The sequence below is a fragment of the Coenobita brevimanus genome, chromosome 59 (genome assembly GCF_032717465.1).
Source record: "Coenobita brevimanus isolate Jiangsu-jjx chromosome 59, ASM3271746v2, whole genome shotgun sequence".
Taxonomy (NCBI): Eukaryota; Metazoa; Arthropoda; class Malacostraca; order Decapoda; family Coenobitidae; genus Coenobita; species Coenobita brevimanus.
In genome coordinates this window covers 30382723-30409409 of record NC_137012.1, presented here as the reverse complement: position 1 = coordinate 30409409, position 26687 = coordinate 30382723, and the positions used below count along the sequence as shown (strand labels likewise).

The following is a 26687-nucleotide window of genomic DNA, read 5'->3' as shown; positions in this document are numbered from 1 at the left end:
TGCCAAAATTTGGTTATATGGTTACCACCCAGTGTAGTAAATGGTGTCCTGGTGTTCAGGAAACCATTTAGCTTGTCACTCAGTGTAAAGTCGCCCACAGACAGAATGAAGAGGAAAGAATGAAGGAAATCACTTATCAAAACTAAATTTTGGTGGCTAGTTAAGCAGTTACCAAGCAACTATACAGAATGTCAATTACCAACAATGGAATCTGGGCCAGGTAAAAAACTGCTGTAGGAAAGCTATTTTATTTACCAATAACATCTTAATTTTTTTTTTCCTCACTAAGCAGTGTTTAAATCAGTGGCTAGAAGATCCATAATCTCATTGAGGCTACAGGGCTATTTCATTTGTATATTTCACTAACATTTCCTTTTATATTACCTATAGCATTTTAAGATGTGCTGTGCTTTGTCAGTGTTAAATGAACATAATACACATGCAGAATTGATTAGGAAAATATCCTATACTCTTTACGTTAGCTTGGCCTCAAGTTTCAAATTTCCCAACTTTAATGAAGAGTTCTAATATTAACACTAGAAGTGCAATGGAAATGATAAAGCAGAGGAATTCCCATCGTTACATGAAATAACTGGTAAAGTGCTGAGTATCAAGGCAAAGTTAGATTATGAAAAGCCTAAGCTTACTAGAGTATGACAAGACATAGTTTAGTCTTGTTTTATTAAGTACAAAAATAGTACAGTTTGAAATAATACTTTTGCTCCACAGGTTTTGTCTGCTGAAGTCTGGTGGTGGTGGTGCCCTGGCCTCCTGAAGACTGGTGGTGGTGGTGGTGGTGGTGCCCTGGCCTCCTGAAGACTACTGGTGGTGGTGGTGGTGGTGCCCTGGCCTCCTGAAGACTACTGGTGGTGGTGGTGGTGGTGCCCTGGCCTCCTGAAGACTACTGGTGGTGGTGGTGGTGCCCTGGCCTCCTGAAGACTACTGGTGGTGGTGGTGGTGCCCTGGCCTCCTGAAGACTACTGGTGGTGGTGGTGGTGGTTGTGCCCTGGCCTCCTGAAGACTACTGGTGGTGGTGGTGGTGGTTGTGCCCTGGCCTCCTGAAGACTACTGGTGGTGGTGGTGGTGGTTGTGCCCTGGCCTCCTGAAGACTACTGGTGGTGGTGGTGGTGCCCTGGCCTCCTGAAGACTACTGGTGGTGGTGGTGGTGCCCTGGCCTCCTGAAGACTACTGGTGGTGGTGGTGGTGGTGGTGGTGGTGCCCTGGCCTCCTGAAGACTACTGGTGGTGGTGGTGGTGGTGGTGCCCTGGCCTCCTGAAGACTACTGGTGGTGGTGGTGGTGGTGGTGCCCTGGCCTCCTGAAGACTACTGGTGGTGGTGGTGGTGGCGGTGCCCTGGCCTCCTGAAGACTGGTGGTGGTGGTGGTGTGCCCTGGCCTCTTGAAGACGTGGTGGTGGTGTGCCCTGGCCTCTTGAAGACGTGGTGGTGGTGGTGGTGGTGTGCCCTGGCCTCTTGAAGACTGGTGGTGGTGTGCCCTGACCTCCTGAAGAATGGTGGTGGGGAACAGGTCCTGGCCACATGAAGACTCCTTGTGGTACAAGGCCTGTCCTGCTGGCAACTTGTTGTACGAGGGCCTGCCCTGACGAAGATCGTGCTGGTTGTACGAGGGTCTGCTGGAAATTTCAAACCTTGTTTCACCTACTCCACACTTAAACTGAATTGTGATGATATACTGTACTGTATGTAATTTAATATAAAATATAAATAATGAACTTTTTGCCTTGTTTTTCTATCAAGTTTGTAGGTAGTCAAACATTCTATAACACTGGGTGGCTTTACTATTGAATTGGAGGTAATGGTAACTGTTAGGCCTACTTATGCTAATAATGCATGACACACACGCATAAAAAAAAAAAAACTTTATTCATGCATATTTAATTAAGAGTAAAATGTAAAAAGACAAACAAAATTCTAAAAAATATATCAAAAAAAAAAAAGCCAAAAATAGGAAAAAATTGCTTTTTTTTTCGGAAAAAAAAATGTACCTAAGTCGATTGCGAAGATTAATGGAACCAGGTTCTGCGTCGAGAGTTTTGTAATCGGAAGAGTGTCCGGAGACGGGCTGAAACAAGAAAAAGGTGTTAAAAAATAAGTGACCCCCCTAAAAAATCCCCCACCCCTTCTACCCTTCCTCCCTCACCCTATTACTAGCAGTTATGGTGAGGAGGGAAGGGAAGAAGGGGTGGGAGAGCTTTGGAGAAAATGGCAGTGAGTGGATGGGGGTGTACAGCTGCAGACATGAATACTGATCCACTTCATAAACCATTCATAGCCAGTCAGTGAGCAATGACTTTTGAAACCCAGAGAGGAAACTAAAAGGTGGATCAGTGTTTTTGTCCGCAACTGCACCAACAGTGCTCACAGCCTCAACACACACAGGTGGCCATCTTGGATCTGAGTTGCCAGCTAGCTTATAAATGTGAATTTTTCAACTTAGTTACATTTTGGGTGGCCATCTTGGACACGAAAGTTGCCAACTAGCATAAAAGGAGCAAATTTTTGGACTTAGTAAAATTTTGGGATGCTGAGCTATCACGTGGCCATACTGGACTTGAGAGTTGACTGAGTATTATTGGCAGCAAATTTCTGGACTTAGTAAATTTTTGATATAATTACTGTATATATCAATAACAAGGACTGAGTCATCTGTTAGATATTTTATGTATGATTTGGTGGCCTTCATAAATATTTTAAGATGGCAATGACAACTCAGTTACCAATTACTTTTCCTTTGTAAAATATAACGTATGTATGTATGTGTGTATGTATATATATATATATATATATATATATATATATATATATACATATATAGGATGTTCAGTAAACATGCAGCAAAAATCAGGGGATGTATTCCGGAGACGATACTGAATGCAAATTACTGAATGAGCATGTTGCAAAATCTCAATAGTTTGGGAGTTACAGCATTTCACAGATCTGCTATGGATGTGTTGGAGTCAGGGGATTGTAAATGAGACGTCCATCACTTACAGTGAAATTTATTAACAGTATTATACAACATACTTTATAGGAAATGTTCATAACTCAGGACTCTTTGCTCAATGCATGCTGCAGCCCGTCACAAAAGTGACTAGCACACGTTCCAAAGCCCTAGGATTGTTGGTGATACATACCACACTGTCCTGTGCACGACACCATAATTCCTCACGGTTTGGAACCTCTGTGGCACACACTTCGCTTTTAATGTGTCTCCATAGGTGCTCTATTCCATTATGCTAGAACAGCCTAACAAGGCATTACCTAAATGCTGTGCTTCCTGGACAATGGATCAGGCGAGGTGCCCCAGTGCCATGGCCACCTCAGTCACCCTTGACTTCTATCTGTAGGGGCACAATAAAAGCGAGGTGGATGCTACAGAAGATCCAAACCGTGAGGAATTGTGGCATTGTGTGCAGGACAGTGTGGCACGCATCAGCAACAGTCCCAGGGCTTTGGAACATGTGCAAGTCACTTCTGCAACAGGCTGCGTCATGCACTAAGCAAGGAGGCTGGAGATATGAACATTTGCTGTAAATGTGAATGACATACCTGTGTCTAGCATATTGTATAATATGTATAATACTGTTATTAAATCTCAGTGTAAGTGATGGACGTCTCATTTACACTCCCCTGACTCCAACACATCCATAGCAGATCTGTGAAATGCCGTTACTCCCAAACTATTGAGATTTTGCAATATGGACATTTAGTAATTTGCATTATCATCTCTGGAATACACCCTCAGATTTTTGCTACATATTTACTGAACACCCTGTATATACAAACATACATATATATATATATATATATATATATATACAGTATTTATATGTACAGTATATTGAAAACGGAAGATTACGTTGTCCACAAGGCAACCATTTTAGGATCAACAAAATCAAACCTAACTTGTACATAAAATAGTGTGGTTGATATGTTGCACTCTCTGATCTTGTGTCTTGTGAGGATGGCTCAGTCTGCTTTTGTGAGCAGCATACATTTCGGGTACTTCGTGGAATTAAGTTTACCACTGGGGATGGCCCTACTAGGGTGACTCCTTGCCTGCAGCTGACAGGTCTGCTTGGCCAGACAGCCCTGGGTTACTCGACACCTATTATTACTCAACCATGGTGCTGAAGAACACCTTCACTGGAGCTCTGCTACTAAGTTATACAAATGTCTCTTGACATCTTTCCCATCCCCCTAAAGGATATTACCGGACTGAAGAGGAAGGGCAAGTTTAACTTGCAGTTCACTGAGTTTACATCCAGGTTGGCCTGGGAACACAACACCAGCAACACTAATTAACCATGCAATGAATGGACATAAGCGGATACTATAAAGCTAAGTATGAAATGGATGGATATTGGTAATGTTCACTGAGCCATCTCCACATAACACAATAACTGAGAAGCATAATATATGAACCACTCTGCATAATGCAAGAGGCCGTAAGTGTGTGTTGAACTGACAAACAAACTCATGATAAATTCCTGGTCATAACTATTATTGAGTTTTTGCAGGCGACAAGGAAAATAGGTACAGATTCTCACTATGTCCTTTGTTCTGCCTCCATAAACATACACTTCTTTCACTTTAACTTGGCCCATATTATCATCATTTTGCCACTTATTTCAAGAGCTTGACTGCAGAAAAAGGCAATATCATGGCTCTAAATCCTTTCCATAGGACCTCTGCACGACTATCATCATATTCTAGAGTACTGTAAATCTCCTGTTACAGCTCTGTGGTATAAAAAGACAGTGGTATAAAAAGACAATGTTACAGCTCCACATTCCACAGCACTTCCTCGAGACTAGCATCATATTCTAGCATTAATCACTTCTGATCAAACATCATATGAATATGAGAGGTGCACAGTTCACTGTTTCAGCTTGGGATCCATCCCAACTTCATAATTTAACAAGGCATCAAACTCATCTACAAAGAATCAAGACATGAAGAATTGCTAAACACTATGCAGAGTATCTCAGCAACATCCCCCTCCTCCACCCAACATTACAATTTCACAAATGCACCTTCAGCCAAACAGCATCCTTCAAGAACCACTACCAAATATACCCCTTCAGAAACTACACTACCCTGAAAGACATGACTGCACCTAGCTAGAGTGTTGCAGCCACCATCCTCCCTGCTACAATACACATACAAAATACAACTTAATAGACAATCCATTTTGTCCACACTGCAATGCAACCCCCTACACCACACTTACTCACCACATGAACCACTGTATCACAACACAGTACTTCAACATAACCTCAACAAAAGATCTCTGGGAGCTACCAGTCAAAGTCTTCGATTTCCTGTGGTCCCCTGAATTCACAAAATGAGCCTGGGGTTACAACATCAACAACAACAATGTCTCTTGATACATCTCTATGGCAGACAATGGCTCTACATCCTTTCCACAACACTTTTTCATGACCAGCATCATATTCTAGCTTTAATCTACTGTTACAGCTGAGCATTCAGAATACATGGAAGGCAATTTTAGGCCAAGTTGAAGTGAAATGAGTGTACAGTAGTTGCAAAGGAAATTTATCATAAATTATTCTGTGAGCACTCTGGATACACAATGATACAAGGCCACATGGAACTGACTGCTGACTGGTACTACAGGTAATCAGTAGGTGCCAACACTACAAAAATAAACCAAAAATGCACCCAACAGAACACAAAAACTGAGTTACCTTGAATGCTATTAATGCTACAATGGATCTATGGACATTGTACGACAGGTTATGGAAATTAATCAGTGTTACTTAAGTGACTTTTCTCAATATTCATCACTGTAATGCTGAGGGAAAAACCCAAAATGACGAGACTGAACACAAAAATTGGATTATCTCACAAATTATTAAAGTTACAATAGAACTAAGCACACTGCTGGAAAGCTTATGGAAAAGTAATACAGCAAGTGTTACTTATGGAGACTTTCTCAAAATTTCAAAGTGTGCCTTACTATCAGTCAAATGGGATGATGCACTCCTTCTTTAAGCTAAAAAACAAACAGACGCAAGCTTACTCACTCGAAGACATTTCATTCTCTCTTGCGTGATGTTAATAACTTCATTCTATTCATTAACAACAAATAAACAATGTCCATGCATGCAGTGTATTCCATGTGGCATAGTAATAAACACAAATATAAAAAAAACAAACACAAATAAAAGTCACAAACCGAAAAATAGAAAATCCAATAATGAAATCTGTCTATTCTATTACATTTCTAGTCAAACTTTTGTTGCAATAAATCTCGAGAAATTTATAAAACAAGGTGATTCAAAAATGTTATCACTTATATGAGTTATAAACAGGACTGGAAAGCACTGTTTGGGCAGCCTTCAGACATGAGGTAGGTAAGGTAAGGTAAAATAAGATAAAAGAGAGAAGATAAGTTATGGTGAGGTTAGGTAAGGTAAGGTACCGTAAACTGGGGAGAAATCGGACTCGAGGCAAATTCGGATATTATTGCAGTAAAAAGTTATTTAAATTAAGTAATAATTAATCTATGAACATATTAGAAATCTGTTTGCACCTAGTTGTTGGTACTTCTTTACTGTACTTTTGTGTATAAAGATATTTAATATATCACATGACACATACCAAATATATACTAAAAGGCAAACATATGTAAAAAGGATAAAATTCATAACACTGGCAAACTTTCTATGGCTCAAATGTTAATGAATAGATGCAGGAAAATCTTCGGTGCCCAGATGTACCTTCATGCGTAGTGTGAAAGTGCAAAGTAAGTAATTGCCGTTATCTTCTCAATTCATCTCTTAACTGGGCATTTAATGAAATTTTTAAAATTTTAATGCAAATTGGAGTCAGTTTGGACACTGGGCTGAATTCGGACAGGGGGAGTATGAACAAAAAAATAACACTTTTTACAATGTACAATTGCCTATAATTTGCCAGATGTGGATCTTGTGTGTAACTGGATTCATATGTGTCATTTACAAGCATACTCTTGAGCTTTTATGATACTACCTGTTTAAGCAAGGTCACCCAATGACTCGAACATATAAGAAAAGAACTGGTGGAGATCAAGGTCCTTATCGTAGTGAAAAAGGCAAGCAAAAAATTGGTAAAGCCAAATATTCATATTAAATATCACCTTTAACTAATTTTCCATTAGTCTTCCAAAAACGAAATTATTAGTCAAGAAATGATAGTTAAGTATGTACAGTACTAAAGTTTGTAGCTAGATTTATATTATCTACATGTGTTCTAATATGTTTTATTTAAATCAAGGAAAAAAATAAAATTACTGTCGTGTTATCTCATTATAGTCATTAGCTTATTTTGTCAGGGAGTGGCATTATTTTTGAACTGGAAGAACATTTTTTTAAAGCCTCAGAACATCTGAAATGGCTCCAGACTAAACTGGGAACCCAGGGTAGTCATATACATTCATTTTCCATTTATGTACGAATTTATACAATGTGTCCGAAGTCATCAAAGTCTGAGTACAAATTCGGACACCCATTACTATATTTCCTATAATTATATATAAAACATTTTTAATTTTTTACTGCTATGATTCGATACCCTAGTGGACCAGCTCAACATACGATACTTAAGATCTTGGACTGAATTAAAAACTAGATTACATGGCACAAAAAAACGAAAAAATCGTCCGAATTCACCCCAGTTTACGGTAAGGCAAGAAGATAACATAATGTAGGGTAGGGAGGAGAATGATGGGACAGGCAGGGTAGGATAGGGTAGGGTAGGGTTGGATAGGGTAAGGGTAAGGTAAGGTAAGACAAGGTAAGGTTAGAGTAGGGTAGGGTAAGGTAAGGTAAGGTAAGGTAAGGTAAGGTAAGGTAAGGTAAGGTAAGGCAAGGCAAGGCAGGGTATGGTAAGGTAAGACAATGCAAGGCAAGGTAAGGTAAAGTAAGGTAAGGCAGGACAGGGTAGGGTAGGGTAACATAAGGCAAAGTAGGGTAGAACAGAGAAAGGTAGGTTAGGTTAGGGTACAGCAGGATAGGTTAAACTGATCACAGAACAATGCTTACAGGATCCTAACTCCTTCCTCTCCAGTATATTTAATACAGCGGAGATACTGTGCAAAATCAAGTGGTAAGTGGTGGTGACCATCATCCACTCGCTTGATGTTATGCTGCCTCACTTCTTCCCTAGGTGACTCTACATTGGGTGACAAGCTTAGTGGTTTCCTGTAACCCGGGAATCCATTTACAAAACTGGTTGATAAGTAACCATATGACCAAATAATGGTGTGATGTGGAGTGAAGCCTATTATAGTGCCCCTGTTAATTGGGAAGAAACACAAATGTGCTGCGCACCTAGGAACCAAACCTTCACACTCTTCCCCGTGTCTCACTGTGATGTGGTGCTTTCCTCCACAAAGGAACATCAGTTCGCTGCATGGGATAGCCCTGCAGTGGCAACATCTTGACTTCAGTTGATGAGTCTGCTCAGCCAGGCAGACTGGGGTTACTCTACTACAAAATAAAACTCATATAATCAATAACTTCTTTTCATCACCCTGTAAGGTTTTTTTACTTCTAAGTTTCAAACAGTGTATGACACAAAAATCTGACTTACGGTAACTCTTGACATCATGGTGAGACGGCTGCCTGGATGTGAATGGCTTTGACAAGAGATTGCCAGTAGTTCTGTCCATTCAACTGTTGAAGGTTTCCAGCAGTTCTGTCCATCCATCTGATGATAAATCAACATCAGCATCATGTCTTCATTACCTCCCTCTTAATCCTTATCACCATAGTCACCAATATCATTTTGTCATCACCACTATCTTCAACTTAATCCCATCATCATCATTACTACCACTCTTGTCAGTTCCCTCACCTTATCACTCTCCATACTCAATTACCATATCTAGACCTATCCACATTTTCGAATACACCTCCCATCTTCAAATTCATTTACACATACCTACTTTTTTCACTACCTTATTTATACCTATTCTCTCCATATGACCATACCACCTAAGCATCCTCTCAACCCCCAGTGTCCACAGATTTCCTTACTCCATATCTTTCACTAATCACGTTCTTTCTTATCTTACCCACTAGCCGTACTCCACATACACATAATCCTCAATAAACCCATCTCCACTGCTCCAACTCCTAAATTTTCATTTTCATGCCACACCAGTCTCACACCCATATGTGCAATCCTCTCACAGCTGCACCTCAGCTTCTTATTAAGACCTTCGTAGCACCGGTCACTCTCCTTCCCTGTGCCATTTTGTTTCTCAGTTCATCTGTACATTTACCACTCTTTTCTGTCACTGCACCCAGGTACTGTACTTAAACTCCCTTACCAATTCAAGTCTCACTCCATTCACCACAACATCACCCTTGGAGTTACCTCCCTCAACAACCTTCAGTACAATGACTATTTCCACTTTTTTTTTACTGCAGCCTTCATCACCATCATCACTATCAGTATAATATATTCAATCATATTCTACTACTCAAACACTAGTGAACAGGCCTCTTACCAATGTCCAAACTGAGCTGTCTAGCCCAGGGTCCCTACACTCTTGAGGGGACATCACTAGATGAATGGATGGGTGACTGTACAGCATATGAACTTCCTCTTCCTAGCTATATAACTCTCTGCCTCCTAAAATTTCTCAGTATAACAAGATCATGTGGTGTTATAATACATTATCTGTAATCTAACAAAGATCCATGGCCCCTTTCAATTTAGTTGATGGCCAGATGCTGTCAGACCAGAGGATAAATGTGGCTAGTAAGCATGGAGATTCATTTCTACCCTTCAACTAAGGTTCATCAAATATCATGCAACTACAATTTAGTATTCAAGTTGGAGGAGTGGCCCAGTTGTCAGAGGAAAATAAACTTAGTACAGGTATACCAATAGCAAAGAAAAGGGCAACTTTAGAGCTTCTGAAGCCTTTAACTACTGGGATCTGTCAGTCAAACAAAATAAAGTATTCTGGTGTTTGCCAGAACATATTATCAAAGTGTACAAAAAGAAACCAAAGGCTCAGTAGTAGCATACTGAATCTGAGCAGTTGTAGTGCTGCCTACATCTTCATTATCCTTTATCAGTCATTTTCTTTGCCTGCCCTCCTCTCTTCCTATATCTCCCATCTTTCCTGTCACTTCTTATTGCTCTTCTTTCCTTTACAGGCAGCTTTAGATTGAGTGACAAGCCAAATGGTTTCCTGTAAGCCAAGAAACCATTTACAACGCTGGGTGGTAACCATATAACCAACCCATACATGCTCCCTACGTGTCAACAAGTGGGTTGGTGGAGGGTTAGTGCCCTTCCCCATAAAACCAATAACTCAAAGTCAAATGGCCACCTCTAAGGGATTATGGCATCTGGCAATAGATAGATAGATAGACAAACAGGACGATGGGCAGCTGGAGAGGGGTAACTTCTGCCTGCAGTCCAATGGGTTCACATTCAGTTGAACCTAGGAGTACTATTACATCCACCACCACTACTACTGCTGCTACAGATGTCTGTTTTCATGACAGAAGTGGGCCACTCCCACATGAAAACTAAACTGTGGTAGGATGAAATTCAATGAACATTAGTTATGAGGCACGACTTAATCTTTATTACTTAAGTCAAACCAACCCTTCATTCTGACTACAACTGGCCATCATCACTGGTTTAGAAAACTCTCACAACCAGTATATGTAATGATTACTTACTGTATTCGCTGATCATCCACCACCATACAGAGCTCCCTCATATTTCCTTCCACTCCATCTCTCATCTGAGCTTTTTTTTTTTTTTCCCCATCGTGGCCTTCTTTCCATCACTGGTTTCCTGTGCTTTCTTGGCAGTTCCCATTTCTGTAAAATGAATAATGCATTACGAAAAAATCATTTAAAGGCACTTGGGAGTCACACAAGCAACCCAACTGAGGCTAGTTTTTATTTTTATTTTTTTTTGATAATGAATGGAGGAAGGAAAAAACATAGGAAAAGAAATAAGTCCATGTGCCTAAAGGCATCCTCTATTCATAAAATACTTATAACAATTGGATTTAAAATCGAGAGGATTAAATGTATGTGGGAAGCAACTCCCAGGAAGTGAATTCCAGAGAGTAGTAGTTCTGCGGATAAATGAATTTTGATAAGCAGAGGTTCTGCATTGTGGGGGAAAGAGTGTAAGTTCATGGGCACTCCCAGCTGCCCGAGTATTTCAGGAGAAAATGTGAAGGGGAGGCACAATTGAAGCCAGTTCGTTAGAGAACTTACGGTAAAAATATCGATAAAATAGTGCTAAAGAAGCAACATCTCTACGTACTGATAACGGAGGAAGATCCTGCGTTATGGCAGGATTATTGATTAATCTAAAGGCTTTATTTTGAATTTGTCCAACTGCCTCAATGCAACCGCTCCACATCCACTCCACAGTGGTGAACAGTATTCGATCTGAGAACGTATATGACTTTTGTATATTGTGGCCATCTGCTCATCAGTGAAGAACTCATGAACTCTGTACATAAGTCCCAGTATTTTAGAAGCATTTTTAGCAAGGGATTTAGCATAAGCTGTCCAGCTTAGGTTGGGGTTTAGAGTAACACCTAGGATATCAATTGTAGTGGATATGGGAACACTGAAATCATTTTAAATTATGTGAGAGTCTGAGGGATTCTTTCTATTGGAGAAATTAATGTATTAGTTTTCTGAGCATTAAATGAGACCAGATTTTTTTGTCCCCATTGATTAATTTCAGAAAGGTCCTGGTTCAGAAAAACTGCTGTGTTTATTTGGAAATTTATATCAAATTGATGCTCTTTTCACTTTATCCCAGACTAAAACTGCCACACCCCCATCCTGAATGATGAGTTTAACAAGAGACTTACACTAGAATATACCAGTCATGAAGAAGTGCCATGGACACATATGATGATAGTGAAGTGTAATGTGCAAAATAATCTCTATGGAGTGTCAAGTGAATCCATCTGCATCATACTACACTGGAAGCACACACAAAACTAACAAATGATGATGGGATTGTACAATGTCAACTGCCAAATTAGTGATATGGGTGCTAAGAAACAACCGTTATGTAATTTACAGTGGATGATAAATAAAGCAACTTGTCCTGTAATGAAGACTTCTTATACTGATGGTAATGAAGATGGATCCCTTCATGTGGTGGCAGTGATATAATGGATGTTCCCATTGTCTGGTTATAAAGACATCCCCCAGCTCCCTCCCTATCCCCTTAAAAGAAGGTGAAGTGCAGGATGATAGAACTTCAACCTGCAGTCCACTGAGTTTGCATTTCAGATGAACCTGGGGCTACAACTATACCTTTGCCAGGTTGAAGCAGCAATGTGTGAAGACCTATACAGCAAAATTCTTTCCTCCTGTCAGGTTCATCTTTCTCCAATTATCATCTTCCACATCTTCCTCCGGTCATCCTCCTCCAGTTTTCATCTTCCAACGGATGGTAGTACTGTACCTGTAGCACAGTGAATATTCTCCATCAGCTTTCTACAAGCACTTATGACTCTTAAATAGTTAGCAGCTCTTAATACTGTATCAGTAGCAAAGACAACATGGGATGAACAGGATATGTTAGTAAGGCAGAATAAAAGTACCTTGTTTTAAACAGAATTAAACAAAATCTAATAAAACAAAATGTCTGTGGATTTTTTTTTTTCCTGTAAACTGTACAAGCTGGGAATGTGTTTGCTAAGCTGAATAAACTAATGTGGCATTACCTATAACAATATACAATACAGTAAATTAAATGCTCAGGATACAAAGTTAAAAGCAACTACATACATCAGAAAAAGAATCTGTAAGAAAGACTCTGCATGTAATATTTATCACACAACGATGCTACACTCTCAACGAAAAACATCCGAACACTGTAAGCAATGCGCACTTTGAAACGTAGGATGACCAAGGAATGCGATGCCAACTCTCTTTCTTTGTATCTCTGTCAATATTGGCTAGTGCACTGTACACCAGTGCACACATTACTGCAATGACTTCACAGTGCATCACTCTAAAATAAGGGATGCCAACTATTCCAAGCTGACAAGTACCATTTCCCCCATTTTGAAAATCATCAGTTAGAGATAAAAGTTTACCGGTACTATTCTGACACCCATATGGAGAGAAATGGATGGAAAAGCTGCTGCCTGATAAGCAAGGGCTCCAAAGAACAATCTATGAATTCTGGAAAGTAAACAGGAAATCAAACTGTACCACAAACTATGAAGAAAAACCATAAGGAAGGAGTAACAACAAAACAGAACAGAATGGAACAGAACCATGCATTCGGGTGCTTTTTGGTGAGGGTGTACAGCATCTATGTACTCAAAATGTAATTCTGTAAGAAGTACAGTATATACTCCCTGAAGAACCGAAACACCTCCAGGCATTTCTGTCCCTCCTCAGCAATGACCCCTTCTCCCATGCCACACCACACTCCCTCACAGCACTCCATCACCTTGTTTCTCCATCTAAAAAATAATGAAACAGAATAATTATACAAGTTTTAGAGGCAACAAACAACTACGTCTATTTTACAAATGGACTTCCACGTTACACAAATGCTTTGAATGACTGCAACTGTTCTGGTGGAGCTATTTGATAATATATAAGTTCCCAGGAAATTACTTTATCTTACTTCTCTCACACAGTGCTGAAGAGAAATGTCTTCATGTGGTGGCACTGATATGACTGAGTGTTGAAACTGCCCACTTACACAAATGTTTCTCAATCCTCTCTCTATCCCCACAAAAGAGGATGTTGGACTGCAGAAAGACAGTTTTGGCCCACAGACGAGCCTAGGGTTGCAACTAGTGTACCCTATTTGATTGACCTGTGCAGTTGAGATGTATGGGTCAATTAGGGTGTGTCTGATTGACGGTTGCTGATTGGCCGTTGATGATGTAAATCTACAGCTCTTCTTATTTTAACACATATATATTCATACGCTTAAACTGCCTCCAATATAAGCAGCCACTTTAAACATGGAATAATTTCTGAAGTTAAAGAGGTCAAAATTAACTTTAAAAGTTTACTGTTATCAAAGAAAATTATAAAATGGTCAGTGACGTTTGAAGTAAATTATCCACTCTTGGTGTACACCAACGTCCGCATGTTGCACTACAGTACATGCCGGCATTTACTTCAATGACATCATTGGCAGCCAGTCAGCAGCCACAAACCAAACACACCCTACTTGCCCCATACATCTCAGGTGCACAGGTTAATCAAATAGACTATACTGGTACCCTCATAAACACAATCCATACCTTTAAAATTACTGGGCCATTTAATATAAAAATAAAAGATGAAATTACACTGCAGTAACAGACAATACAGCATAAATTTTTTATAAGAGATGTAAATCTAACCAGAACTTTCACATCTATCTGTATTAGATCTTTAAAAGCTTGCACTCCTACATCAATTTTGCATTTTTATAATATACCATAACCTGATAATTTTATCACAATATTAGGTTTCAAAAGTTGCTAAAATGCCTAATTCTTAGGTTTATTATTAATACAGAACTTCAAAAATTTCCAACATAAACCTACACTAACCATAAGAACAACATTCTCCTGTCCTAACCTTACTTATACAGAAACTGGGTGTACCGTAATACTTGGATTAGTACACTTGGATGCCATAAATGAATTACTAGGCACTATGATGAACTTTAACCTTATACCCTGTACTCATTTTTTGAAGCAGCATTCTCGATCCAGCCCACATATCAATGGTAACCACACATCTCAATACAAAATGCAGGTGCCGCGATGTTTTGGTGGTGTGCCCTTCGGCATACCGCCTTGCCCTATTTTCCTGTCTGCACCTTAACAACTCCTTCCCTCAGTTCTGAAATTAATAGCTAAGCCTATAAATACCAGTTTTTCGTACCTGTAACGCATATAAGGTGCCGACTGGCCGCCATTACAACGTAAATAGGCAGCTGCCTGAGGTCCTCAACGCCAGTTGTTATGGTCTCTTTAGACCTTTAAACTCTTCTTCCCTAACAATCTCTTAACTTAACCTTGAAAGCAAAACTCTAGCAGGTAAATACCAGATTTTCTTACCTGTGGTGTGTGTAAAGTGCTTCTTGTTGCCATATTCAATGATAATCACCTATATTGACGCTCGACCTCACAGCATCCACTTCCTCCATCAAAACAACACGATCCACACTTCCGTAAATACACTTCTAAACTCACATAAGCATAAGTGTACTCAATGAAGGTAAATTAGTGTGTATATTACAGGTAAATACATCTGCTAACGTTAGAAATGAGTATACTTTTTTTTTTTTTTTGAGGGGGGGATAGTGAACGTACGAGAAATTGAGAATGCACGCTGGGTCAACCACTAGGCCTGATCAAACGAGCAGGCAGCATCCTTCCCCCACGGTAACCAATCCACTGGATCAGTTCACTCACCTTGCTAGCGCCAAATACCTCAAAGGGCTCTATAAAATAACCGTAGTCTTGGGATAAGTTGTTAAATCTATAACCTTGCCCTTGGTGTTGCCTAAGTTAGGGGGAGGGCAACGGGGTGGCCGGGGACAAGGCGATATTCAGGCAGTGTTTGTGGCCACCCTGGCTAACGGGATTAAGGCGTCTGGCTATAGATAGACAGTCATGGGGCTGCCATACTGGATCAGGGGAAAACAGGTTGCTGTAAATTACGAAAGATGTATATAATTATTGTTATGCTACGTGTTCAGAGGCCAACTTCTTGTTCTCTAAATACGAGCGACGGATCTGCTGGGGTTCCTTTCGAGACCGGGTCTAGAGCAACAGGGTCTAAAAACTCGGGCCAACCAAGCTTACTCGTATACTTCCTTAAAGTCGACACAGTACTTAATACAATCTTAACACAACACACTGTACAGATTAAATACACAATAAGACAGGAGGACTCTGGTTGGGTTGCTGGGGACTTTGGCTTATCACAGGTGTCGTCCAGCTGTGGAGGTGACAGACAAAGGACGGATGGTGGCCGATCCTTTCCCGGAGTGGATGGTGGCCGTTGACATGGTCCTGCAGGGGGTAGTAGCTGAGAAGTGTACGGTGGCCATCTTCTCCCTGACGCGGATGGTGGCCGTCGTCGCGGTGCTACCTGGGATTGTATGAGTACAAGTCCCACCCTGATCCTAGTGAGTGCTGGCTCGGCTGGAGAGTAGTCTGCCGGGACGGCGTTCTTCATTCCGGCTTCGTTGAGGGGAATAGGAGTGCAAGGTAGTGGGGGACATAGACCCGTCTGGTCCGGGCCCTTCGTGCACCCTATGCGCATCCCTGTGGTCTCCCCTTGGGGTGGGTGTTGCAACATCCTGTCCGTGGTTCCTCCTTGGGGTGGGTGTTGCTCCCCCCCATCTGTGCTCTCCCGTTGCAGTGGGTATTTCAATTACGGTTTGCGATTTTTTTTTTATTAATTTTTCTCATTCACTGCGTATAGCCTAAACAGGGCATATTTTATAACATCTGGAATGACATAATAATGACATGAGAGCCACGAAAATTCGACGACCCTCATGATGTAAAAATGTCTCCTTGACTTCGTCAAATCAGCTCTCCAATCCGCCTACACATGGTCATCAAATGCGCTGAAGGAGGGGTAAGGGAACATACTGGGTTAGAACACGCGAACTATAGAACTGGATATTTGTTGCGTATGGGTATTGAACCCGTTCGGTGCTGCTGAGGGACGCCTTCACGTGGTGACTCAGATTTAATTGTATGGTTTCACTGCCTAGTTACAGAACTCAATTCCCTTCCCATCCCCCGAGAAGAGAAAGGTGGACTGCAGAAGGGCAGCTTCAGTGTACTGTACAGCCAAGGTGATCCTCGGGCAACAACAGCCTATTGGATCACTATCTACAGAATCACTATCAACGATCTCTATCTATCTGTCTATCTATGCATCATCGGCCTGTACATGTATAGGGATCAAAGAGAACAACAGCATAGACTCAACTTTTATTATAAAATAAATAGTGAATAAATTCTAGGGACTAAATTGAAACAATCTCACAGTAGGATACTTCTCTGATGAACACGTTGTTGAATAATAATTACTTTACTCATCATGGGCTTAATATTGATCGTAAAAAAAAGACCATTAAACTGAAGAAAATAAATGATTCAAAGTTATTTTCCGTTTACAGTACGTAAGTTTCATCTGTCTCTTGATTTTTAACTTTGGTGAGACTTTTTGAACTGGAGAGGTTAGATGTACTGTAGCCTTCATTTTACCCCTTCACTACTTGAGGACTCCCAAATGCTGAATAAAAGCTTCTGGAGGTAGCAAGAATAAACCAGTATCATACATCACCATACTGAAGGGTTAATCACTTCCGCCATGACGTATTTTTAGCTTATTCTTGCTACAACCAGACGATTTTATTCAGCTTAGGAGAGACTTTTCATGCTGGAGAGGTTTGATGTAGACTTCATTAACTCCCTCACGACCAAATATCTCCCCTAAACTAAATGATAAATCATCTGTAAGCAGGAAGAATAAAACTGAAAAATATACATCACTAGACTGAAAGGGCTAATCCTGCATTACTGTGAAAAATAAAATCACTGTATAATCCCCGTTATTCATGTATGTAATACAACTATTGTAGGTAGTAATGCACAAAAACAGCATTGCATAAGTCGTTACATCATTCTAAGAGCTTAATTAAACCTATTTATATCATGAAGTCACAAAATAAAGCATTACATAAGAAACGTAAAGTAACACAACTGTAATACAACTTGCTTTTCTGAAATTCATTTACTTTATCTATCATTCCTTCTTCTTGTGTCCTGTATTCCTCAACCTTTTTTCTTTTTCATTACATATATCTTTTTTCTTAACTTCCATTAATTCCTTTTTCTAGAACTTCGTTCTATCAACATTTTTAACCACGTCGTTCTGATTACGTATTTTATAGCATATTTTTGCTACCTTCAGACACTGTTCTATATTTTAGGAGAGGTTTTTTGACCTGGTGGGGTTAGTTAGATACAGACTTCATTACTCCCTTCAGCACAAGGGACCTATCCAAAGTTGCATGCAACTCTCTGGAGGTTGCAAGAATATAATTTAGAATACGTCATCCAACTGACGGGGTTATACTCTATAAATCCTAATTTTTTGGCACATATGAACGACGTAGGTACGCCATTTTTTCCCAAGCCAAAAACCGACACGCTTTTTCAATCAGCCAAGGAACAACACTGAACTTAAGGACACATATTGGCATTGATGAGACAGCACTGGCCTTATTTTAATTTCTTGCAAGTACAGTTATATTTCAAGCACTTATATTAGCTGAAAATAATTTAACTGAATTTAAACATTAAAATACTATATCCAAATATATTTCAATAGCTGCATACATAATAATAATAACAATAATAATAATAAAGGACAAATAACTGACAAGCCTTTTTTTACAGGTTCATTTACTTGAAAAGGTATATGCATTTCTGATCATTTATTAAACATTTCGGTGAGTTTATTGTAGTTGAGAAATTTTAATTTGCCAAATTAATGCAAGGAAAATCCGTTCTATGACAATGAAAGTTGTCTATAATAATAATAATAATAATAATAATAATAATAATAATAATGCAGTCAATACTATAACACCATAGGCAGGTAATACAACTGATTTCCCTCTACAATGCCATAAGTTACCAAGGTGTTCAGTTATAATAATAACAGTAATAATAAAAATAATAATAATAATAATAATAATAATAATAATAATAATAATAATAATAATAAAGTTCTACAATGCCGGAAATAAATGATAATAATGCAATATGTTCCATATTGCCACAATTTAATGATTATAATAGAATCAGTTCCATAATGCCAAAAACTGTAATGAAAAATGCATTTTAAAAAAATGCCTCTTCCAACACAAGGGGCGGAGCAACACATTCTGAAGACACTGCCACACGTCGCCACTCACAACACTACGAAGTAACTGACACCATTTTTCACAAATTTGTGAAAAATAAATGACTATTTTTTACGAATCTGTTGGAAATAACTGATAATTTTTCGTATACAGTACATCCCCACAGTATGCGAGTTCCGAGCATGCGATCCCCTTTCTACGCGAGGACCTTTTTTTTTTGTGTGTGTGTATTTTTTATTAGTACGCGAATTGAACTCGTTGTAAGCGAGACAGGCAGCAAAGAGTGGCCCAAATCCAGGGTTACACCGAGTACGCAACATTGTCCCCCCATGAAGCGATAACGGTAGCCTACGCTCCACCCACCTTCAGCCATATTATTGTTGGTTTAGTTAAGCCATATCCTTGTTGATTTACCTAGTAAAGCCGTAATCTTGTTGGTTTACTTAGGTAATATGTCTTAGATAGTTTCCCTATATAGTACAATACATATGTCTGAAAAGCATCTCAAGGGTTGCCCATGAAGGGGGGTGCCGCTCATATGTAATTTTTCCCATAAGTTTATGTATTCATGGTACACAAATTCCTAGTAGGCGACATCCTCTGCCACCCATATAGGCGCGTACTAGGGGGATGTACTGTATTCCATACACTAGTTGATATAAATTAGCAAACTGAAGTCACACACGACGGAACTTAGGATGGCAATTACAAATGAAATTACTGCATTTTTTACAATTTTTCAAAACTGTATGCTTTCCATTGGGATACAGTACTTTGTTTTGCCCAACACACACACACACACACACCCACACACACACAAAGGTACATAAAAACTGTTATCAACACAAGTGAAATCGATATAAAATATGCATTCCACAGTAATTTTAATCCAGGGCATTATTATCTTCTTTTCTGTTCATATTATTGGATATCTGGGGGAGGGAGGGGGGAGAAACCGAAATTTACAATCACACAAACAGCTGAATTTATAGCAACCATTATTCCTGCGCTGACATAATCTTAAACATATGAGAACAGCATACTTCACCAACACAACAGGGACATAATATAAAAATATAAATTATTAAAAATAAAATTTAGTTTTCAGACGTTAATATAATTATTAATTCTTTACAAATGGACGTATGACAAACAAAATACAACGCATGAATCACAAGCTTCATACAATATAAAGCAAATCAAACACAAAAGCTTTATAATACACTGCAGGTTCCACTAAAGATGAACATACATTCTAAATTTCAACTTTATAACTCAAATATGTAAATAGAGTAACATTTTCCTACTCTATTAGCAAGCATATCAGCCGTATAATAATTTCAGAGGCCTATAAAGCCATATTCTAGGTGACATACGAGTTGGCAGCACCTCTTTGTATGCGATATATTTTGCACATTATACCTTAACATTCACCCATGTTTTTTTTTTCTAAATACAATTTGAATATTGACAGTTTACATCAACAACATAAAATATGATATTCAGGTATAACATGAAGAATGAATATTTAAGAGGTGCTATGGACTCTCCTAAAGCCACTCAGAATACAACCTATAGTTGCAATAGGTGAATCATGGCAAAATAACAACAAAACTTGATTTGCAACTGCACTTTCCAGATCCTTATATCCAGCAAACTTCCTCCTTATCCCTTCCTCTACACCAGAAAAGCGAATGTAACTGTTTTTAATGAATGATATAAAACTTTCTTTGAGGTGAAGTGGGATAACCTCAACACAGGTAAAGCTAAGTAACTGCTTTATTTACAATTACCTCTACGACTACTAGGCTACACTCGAGACCCCATCATGTACTGACATGATCAAGTCTGCCATTTTGGTTTCAGTAAATTATTCAAAGATTTCCGCAATATATATATATATATATATATATATATATATATATATATATATATATATATATATAAAGAGTAAGTAATATCTGGCCATACTTCATGATGCTTACGGAAAGGGATGCCTTCATGCAGTGGCACCAATACAACCAGGGGCTTTGCTGGCTGCCTGTAACTACACGTGTATCCTAACTCTCTCCCTATCCCTCAAAAGCAGGATAGTGGACTACAGGAGAGGGGCAGTTTCAGTCTGCCGTTCACTGGGTTGATGCTGAGATGAGCCTCAGGCCACAAATACCAATACTTTATTTTCCAAAGACCTTCACAGGTAACATTCACCTGGACAGTAGCAAGACTTATTTTACTTACTTATTCTAGCTACCTCCAGACGATTTAATTCAGCTTTGGAGAGACTTCTTATAGTGACTGGATAAATGAAGTCTGTATCTAACCCCTCCAATTCGAATATCTCCACCAATTGAATAAAATCGTCTGGAGAGCAAAAATAAAATAATACATAATCAAAGTGCAAGGGTTAATAAAAGAGCAAATCTAGGCTAGAATAAATTTTGGTTTTAGCTAGAATACTCAGACCCCAATACTCAAGCATACCATTCCTCCTAGCAATACATGGTGGAACTGAAAGAACTGGGTGGCTCCACTGCCTGGTTATGCGATCGGCCCTCAACTACTTCCCAATTCTCGGAAAGGAAGATGGTGGACTACAGAAGAAGGGCAACTCCAGCCTGCAGTCCACCAGATTCACGTCCTGATGATTCCGGGGTCACAACAGTAGCAACAGGACGAGGTAAATGAAGCTTCCCATTAACTTATTTTCCCTCTGTCCTAACTTTCCTGATCCTGATATACTACCTTCCCATTCTAGCTAATAAACAGACAATTTTATGCCACCCAAGACAGATCTCTATTATTGAACAGGTTACTGAATGCTATATCTAACCCCTCCTGCCCGAAAAATGCCTCCTATCATGAACAGGCTAAAGGTAAGACAAACTACGGAATGCATAAGTGGTTTCAGGGAGCTAACACGCTGACCTCGGGGACGTCTTTTCATTATCTTCTCACAATTTCTTGATAATCTGAGTTTAACGTAGGACTGATTTTTCGAACTGGAGGGATTAGATATTACCTTAATAAAAGAGAGCTTTCTTAGCTGAATAAGACTGTCTAGTAGCAAAAGGAAATTAAAAAAATGAACATCACCCAGATTCAAGAGGGGGAAAATTAATGAAGCCTGTAGAATTTCACCATGTCAGAAAGTTTCTTCTAACATAAATAAAACGTCAGAAAATAGCAAGAATATACTCGAACATTCATCATAAGATTCAAGGTGATAAAATAAGTACTGAAACCAAAATGGCAGACGTAACCACTCACCAATGAAGGGTCTCTAAGGGACGATATTCCGGTCGATTATGGAAGCTCCCCAGCACCTCTTCCTTACCAGTTTATTTTTGCGTGAGGCACATTAAGTCTTGTGTGTTACTTAGGGAATCTACATCAGTAATAGCGCCACAAGTACGATACAGGAGACTAGTAAGGTGTGGTACGCAAAAATATATCGTTAAGTTCGAGGTGCTAGAAATAATCCTAAGCTGACAAGAATATGGGTCCAGCTACACGGATGATGTTTGGGGATAGTGTAAGGGAGCTTCATCATTATTCAACTTTTTATTCATTTCTATCACTACCTTTATTAAGAACTGCCATTCTTAAAGCTCATTATCCCAGTTTTTACTTCAAAAATTCTGATGTAACAAAGTTCTACTATAACGTCCCTTAAGATCTGCCTTACTCTGCCTTTATTTAATTGACCACTTGGGTAAGTTTTGTCATTTTCCCTAAAACTTACTTTAGTTATTATTTAACATCTTTACTTTTACTTCATACAAACAGATAAAAAAAATACCAATAATTTTTTAAATAAAATCTAAATATCTGTATACCATTAAAATTATGTACCTGAAAATGCTATACCCAAAATTGGTGTAGGTCACAAATGTTTCTTGTTATTAGTTTTAGCAATAGTATGAATGGTAATTTGGAATGATTTTCTATCTGATGAAGCTCGCTTTCCCTAACATTCCGTTACTCATATACTGATCTTTTAAATGTTTGTATTGTACATGAACACTTACAATTCACCATGATCAAAGTACAGTCTCTCTCTCTCTCTCTCTCTCTCTCTCTCTCTCTCTCTCTCTCTCTCTCTCTCTCTCAAGCAATCAATCAATCACTCCATTAAATCTGCCTGAACTACAGCCATATTTCAACATACTGTCAAATCAATCGAGTATTAAGGACGGAAACAATAAAGTAATGAATCTTCAAGGTCCTGGGGCTAGGATCACAAAATAAAGGGATTGGAAGCTATAAACACATAGTAAAATCCTCTCATAATGTTCACTAAGGGAATGCAAACTATTATACAGATGATTAAATTAACCCTCTCTAAGTATTGACTGCTGAAATAATGCCTCATGTTGAATACATTTAGGAGAAAAATGGGTTTGATTTGGGTAACTGATAAGCTTTCATGCAGCCTATTAATACGTTTGTACATGTCATACACTGTGAACTTACATAATCATTTTGATAATCTATGATATTCTTGCCTCACGCACTTTTAACCTTTTGACCCAGGGGATGTCTTTTTCATTTTAATCTTGTCATCTACTGACAATAATATCCAGCTCAGAATAGACTTTTCAAACTAAAGGGCTCAGATATAGCCATAAAAAAAAAATAAAAATAAACTTCAGTACGAGATGCCTCTCCCAAGTTGAATATTACCGTCTCGCAGCAATAGGAATAAACAAAAAAGGATACCTCCCGAAATTAATGGGTCAAGTCTTTATGTTAATTCTGGAAAAATGCTCGGCTACTTACAACTCAATATATAAAAATTAATCTTTTAGCTACAACTTACACCTGCACTGTCACTCTACAACTCTAGCATTCACTCAAAGGGGTATGGTATATTAAGTAACTCTAACGCACATATTCTGCACTAATCCAATGTTTACATATGATGTCATCCTGTGCACACACCACGGCGCACAAAACACTGACTTCCACACCTACCTTCCTTCAACACATAAGCAACAAGAAAAGCACAGTTAGAAACACTAAATCCTCAATATCAATTATTATAGTTCAGTTGTACCATTAAATACCAACTAAAGTAACTGGACATACACAGACAGTTCCAGTCCGTCATTTTTTCTATATAAAAATGGTTGTACTCTACTGCACTACGTGGGCAGGTAGGTGGTGCTGCGTCCTCAGCTGATTGCCTCCGCCTCACTCCCCGCCCGCCACTACACACTACCTCACACTATCTGGCACTGCTGCAGAGAGACGCCTTCATGTAGTGGAATTGATATAACTAGGCAGATCCACTGCCCAGCTATACCAACATCCCTTTATTCTCTCCTTAACCCCCCAAAGGAGGATGGTAAACTGCAAAAGAGAAGGGACACTTCAACCTGCAGTCAACCAGGTTCACATGCAGATGAGCCTAGGGCCACACCAACAACACTATTTTGCATCACTGACTGTGGAAGTGTGCAGGGCTGTGGAGAGGGCTGGTGTGGTGAGGGCTGGCACACTACTGGTAGGGCTTCCTGCGGTGCTGCTGCATGCGCTCCAGTGAGGCTGGACGTGCCATATGCACACCTGCTGTGAAGTAGTCAGAGTGAGTGGGCGCAAAGACGCTCTGGTGGGGCTGGAACGTGCCGGCAGGAAGACCCATGCCAGAGGGAGACCAGTACGAGGCTGGGGCATAGCCGGAGGCAGAGGGAGAGGGCGAGGTGGTCTGGGTCAGCACCTGGGAGGGACTGGTGGTGTGGTAGGTCACCAGGCCCTCGCTGATGGTCACCTGGGGCTCAAATGCCATGGGTGGCATGGTGGGCAGGTCTCGGTGCAATGGCAGGGGCGAGTCTGTCTGCAGCCGCACCCCTGCTGCCCCCAGGGCTGCCTCTGCTGGGATGCGTGCATGGATGCCACCGGCAGTCTGTGTGACAGTGAGGGACATGGGCTGGGACACACCCTGGACACCAGCATGGCCACTGTGGGACACTACCACTGAGATGGGTGGCAGCTGCTGTTGTGTGGTGGCCAGGTCCATCACTTCATCCTGCCCCCCTCCATCCTTGTCCCGCGCCGCCCCCAGTGCCTCCTGCAGGATGTCCTCACGCCCCTCACGCCCACCCTCGCCTGATAGGCTCCCTGGGGACAGCAGTGACAGGCCTGCCTTGTCTTTCTTGTCCTTTTTTGAAGGCAGCTTCCGGATGGTGACCTCAGTTTCATTGATACTGGAGCCATTGACCCCATCCGGAAGCGACGCCACACCTTTTTTCTTGCGGGGTGTCCTGATGCCCTTCCTGCGTGTCCTCTGCTGCACCTGCCGCAGCTCGTCCTCAGTCAGTGGTGTCACAGTGATGGCCTTCAGTTTGCTCTCCAGCACATTCTTCACGTCGGCCTCAGTGATCTCACCACGCTTGGCTGCAGGAAGGTGTCGCTTGAACACATGGCGGCGCAGATTCCGAGCCTGTTTGATGATGCCCATGCACAGAGGACACTTCATGGGCCGGTCAGATGGCGCCGTTGCCTGGACTGCATTAGCGATCGCCATCAAGGCGGACACATCTGAAAAAGAGATGGCGGGCGGGAGTGAGAGGCGGCAGCAGCAGCAACACCACACCACTACATTACAGTTCTTTCACCTTAACTTGGCCTATCTTTTCGTCCTTTTGCAATTTATTTCATGTAGCTAGGTGGCAGAAAAAGACAATACTACAGTTCTGTATCCTTCCCTTGACACATCTTGACTAGCATCGTATTCTAAAGTATGTCTAATGTTCTAACTCAGCACTGAAGATGGAGAGATGGCAATTTTAGGCCAAGTTAGAGTAAAAGGAGTATATAATCATGTCCTACAATCCCACCACGCCACACCACCACAACAACACCTTAACATACTACACCATACTGCTGTCAACATCACATGTGCTCCATCATCTTGCTACACTACACCATCACCACATTTACAAGTCCTAACTGGATAACATCACAGTTTCATGGGCTCATATTCCCATTGGCTTAAAAGGCCTTCTGCCACCTGTTCCTTACCTGTTAATTTGCATATAACACCTTCATATTCCCTTGTATATTATTTACATATTTTTTATAATGACACCTTCCATAAATAACACACAAGGATATATCAACATACCAGATACAAAAATACACTGGTAAGGAAGAAGTGCTAGGGACTCTTCATACCTAATGAGAATACAAACATCATCAGTACCATTACATCTCTACTCCCACCACCTTCCATCACATTCCCAACATTTGCCATACAACACCCATGGATATAAAACAACTTTCACATAATTATTACAGCCAGAACAATTTTATTCATATGAAAACAGAGTATGTATGTACAACAGAGAGGACAAAATATATTTACACACACGAACACAACCTTAAGAGTATCTTAATATCACTTTGCTATGCAGAGCCTCAGATGAGAGCTATTAACAGTAAATTGGCACTGATCTATGCGGAGTGAGAGGGATGTGCTGAATGGCCTAGCAAAACACAAGCTTAGAAAGAACGAGTGTTAGGCAGCAGTCAGTGAGTTACAAGGGGTCTAAAAGGCAACTACATAGGGGGACACAAAACGCCGCTCCTGCCACGCGTCGCTCCTCCTACCACAACCCAAGAGTGAGCACTAAAAGTATCAGGTATCGTCAGTTTGTTACTGTGAGGCCTGCCCGGCTGGATCCGGCAGCGGAAGTTCCTCGAGGGCGCAAGAGGCTATGGCTTTATTT

At 40.2% G+C, this 26687-nt stretch overlaps 2 protein-coding genes across 7 annotated transcripts in view; both read right to left on the bottom strand.

Moving 5' to 3' along the window:
• Positions 1–241: 241 nt before the first annotated feature.
• Positions 242–12638, bottom strand: LOC145402831 (uncharacterized). Of its 2 annotated transcripts, none has more exons than XM_080274747.1 (5): positions 12348–12638; positions 10731–10874; positions 8617–8733; positions 2004–2080; positions 242–1631 (listed from the first exon to the last, which is right to left on the bottom strand). In XM_080274747.1, the coding sequence occupies exons 3-5, from the start codon at positions 8731–8733 to the stop codon at positions 1280–1282; spliced, it is 546 nt and encodes a 181-aa protein (XP_080130873.1). In that variant the 5' UTR covers positions 10731–10874; positions 12348–12638; the 3' UTR covers positions 242–1279. The 2 variants fall into 2 exon arrangements, with proteins under 2 accessions (XP_080130873.1, XP_080130874.1); XM_080274748.1 differs by having other exon boundaries at positions 242–1628.
• Positions 12639–17007: 4369 nt separating this feature from the next.
• The window catches only part of LOC145402828 (uncharacterized), a 100616-nt gene continuing 90936 nt past the window's right edge, over positions 17008–26687 (bottom strand). For all 5 annotated transcript variants that reach the window (XM_080274738.1, XM_080274737.1, XM_080274739.1 and 2 more), the window contains one exon: positions 17008–25497. In XM_080274738.1, coding sequence (XP_080130864.1) covers positions 24458–25497 — 1040 coding nt within the window. In that variant the 3' untranslated portion in view covers positions 17008–24457. The remainder of the gene's footprint in view (positions 25498–26687) is intronic.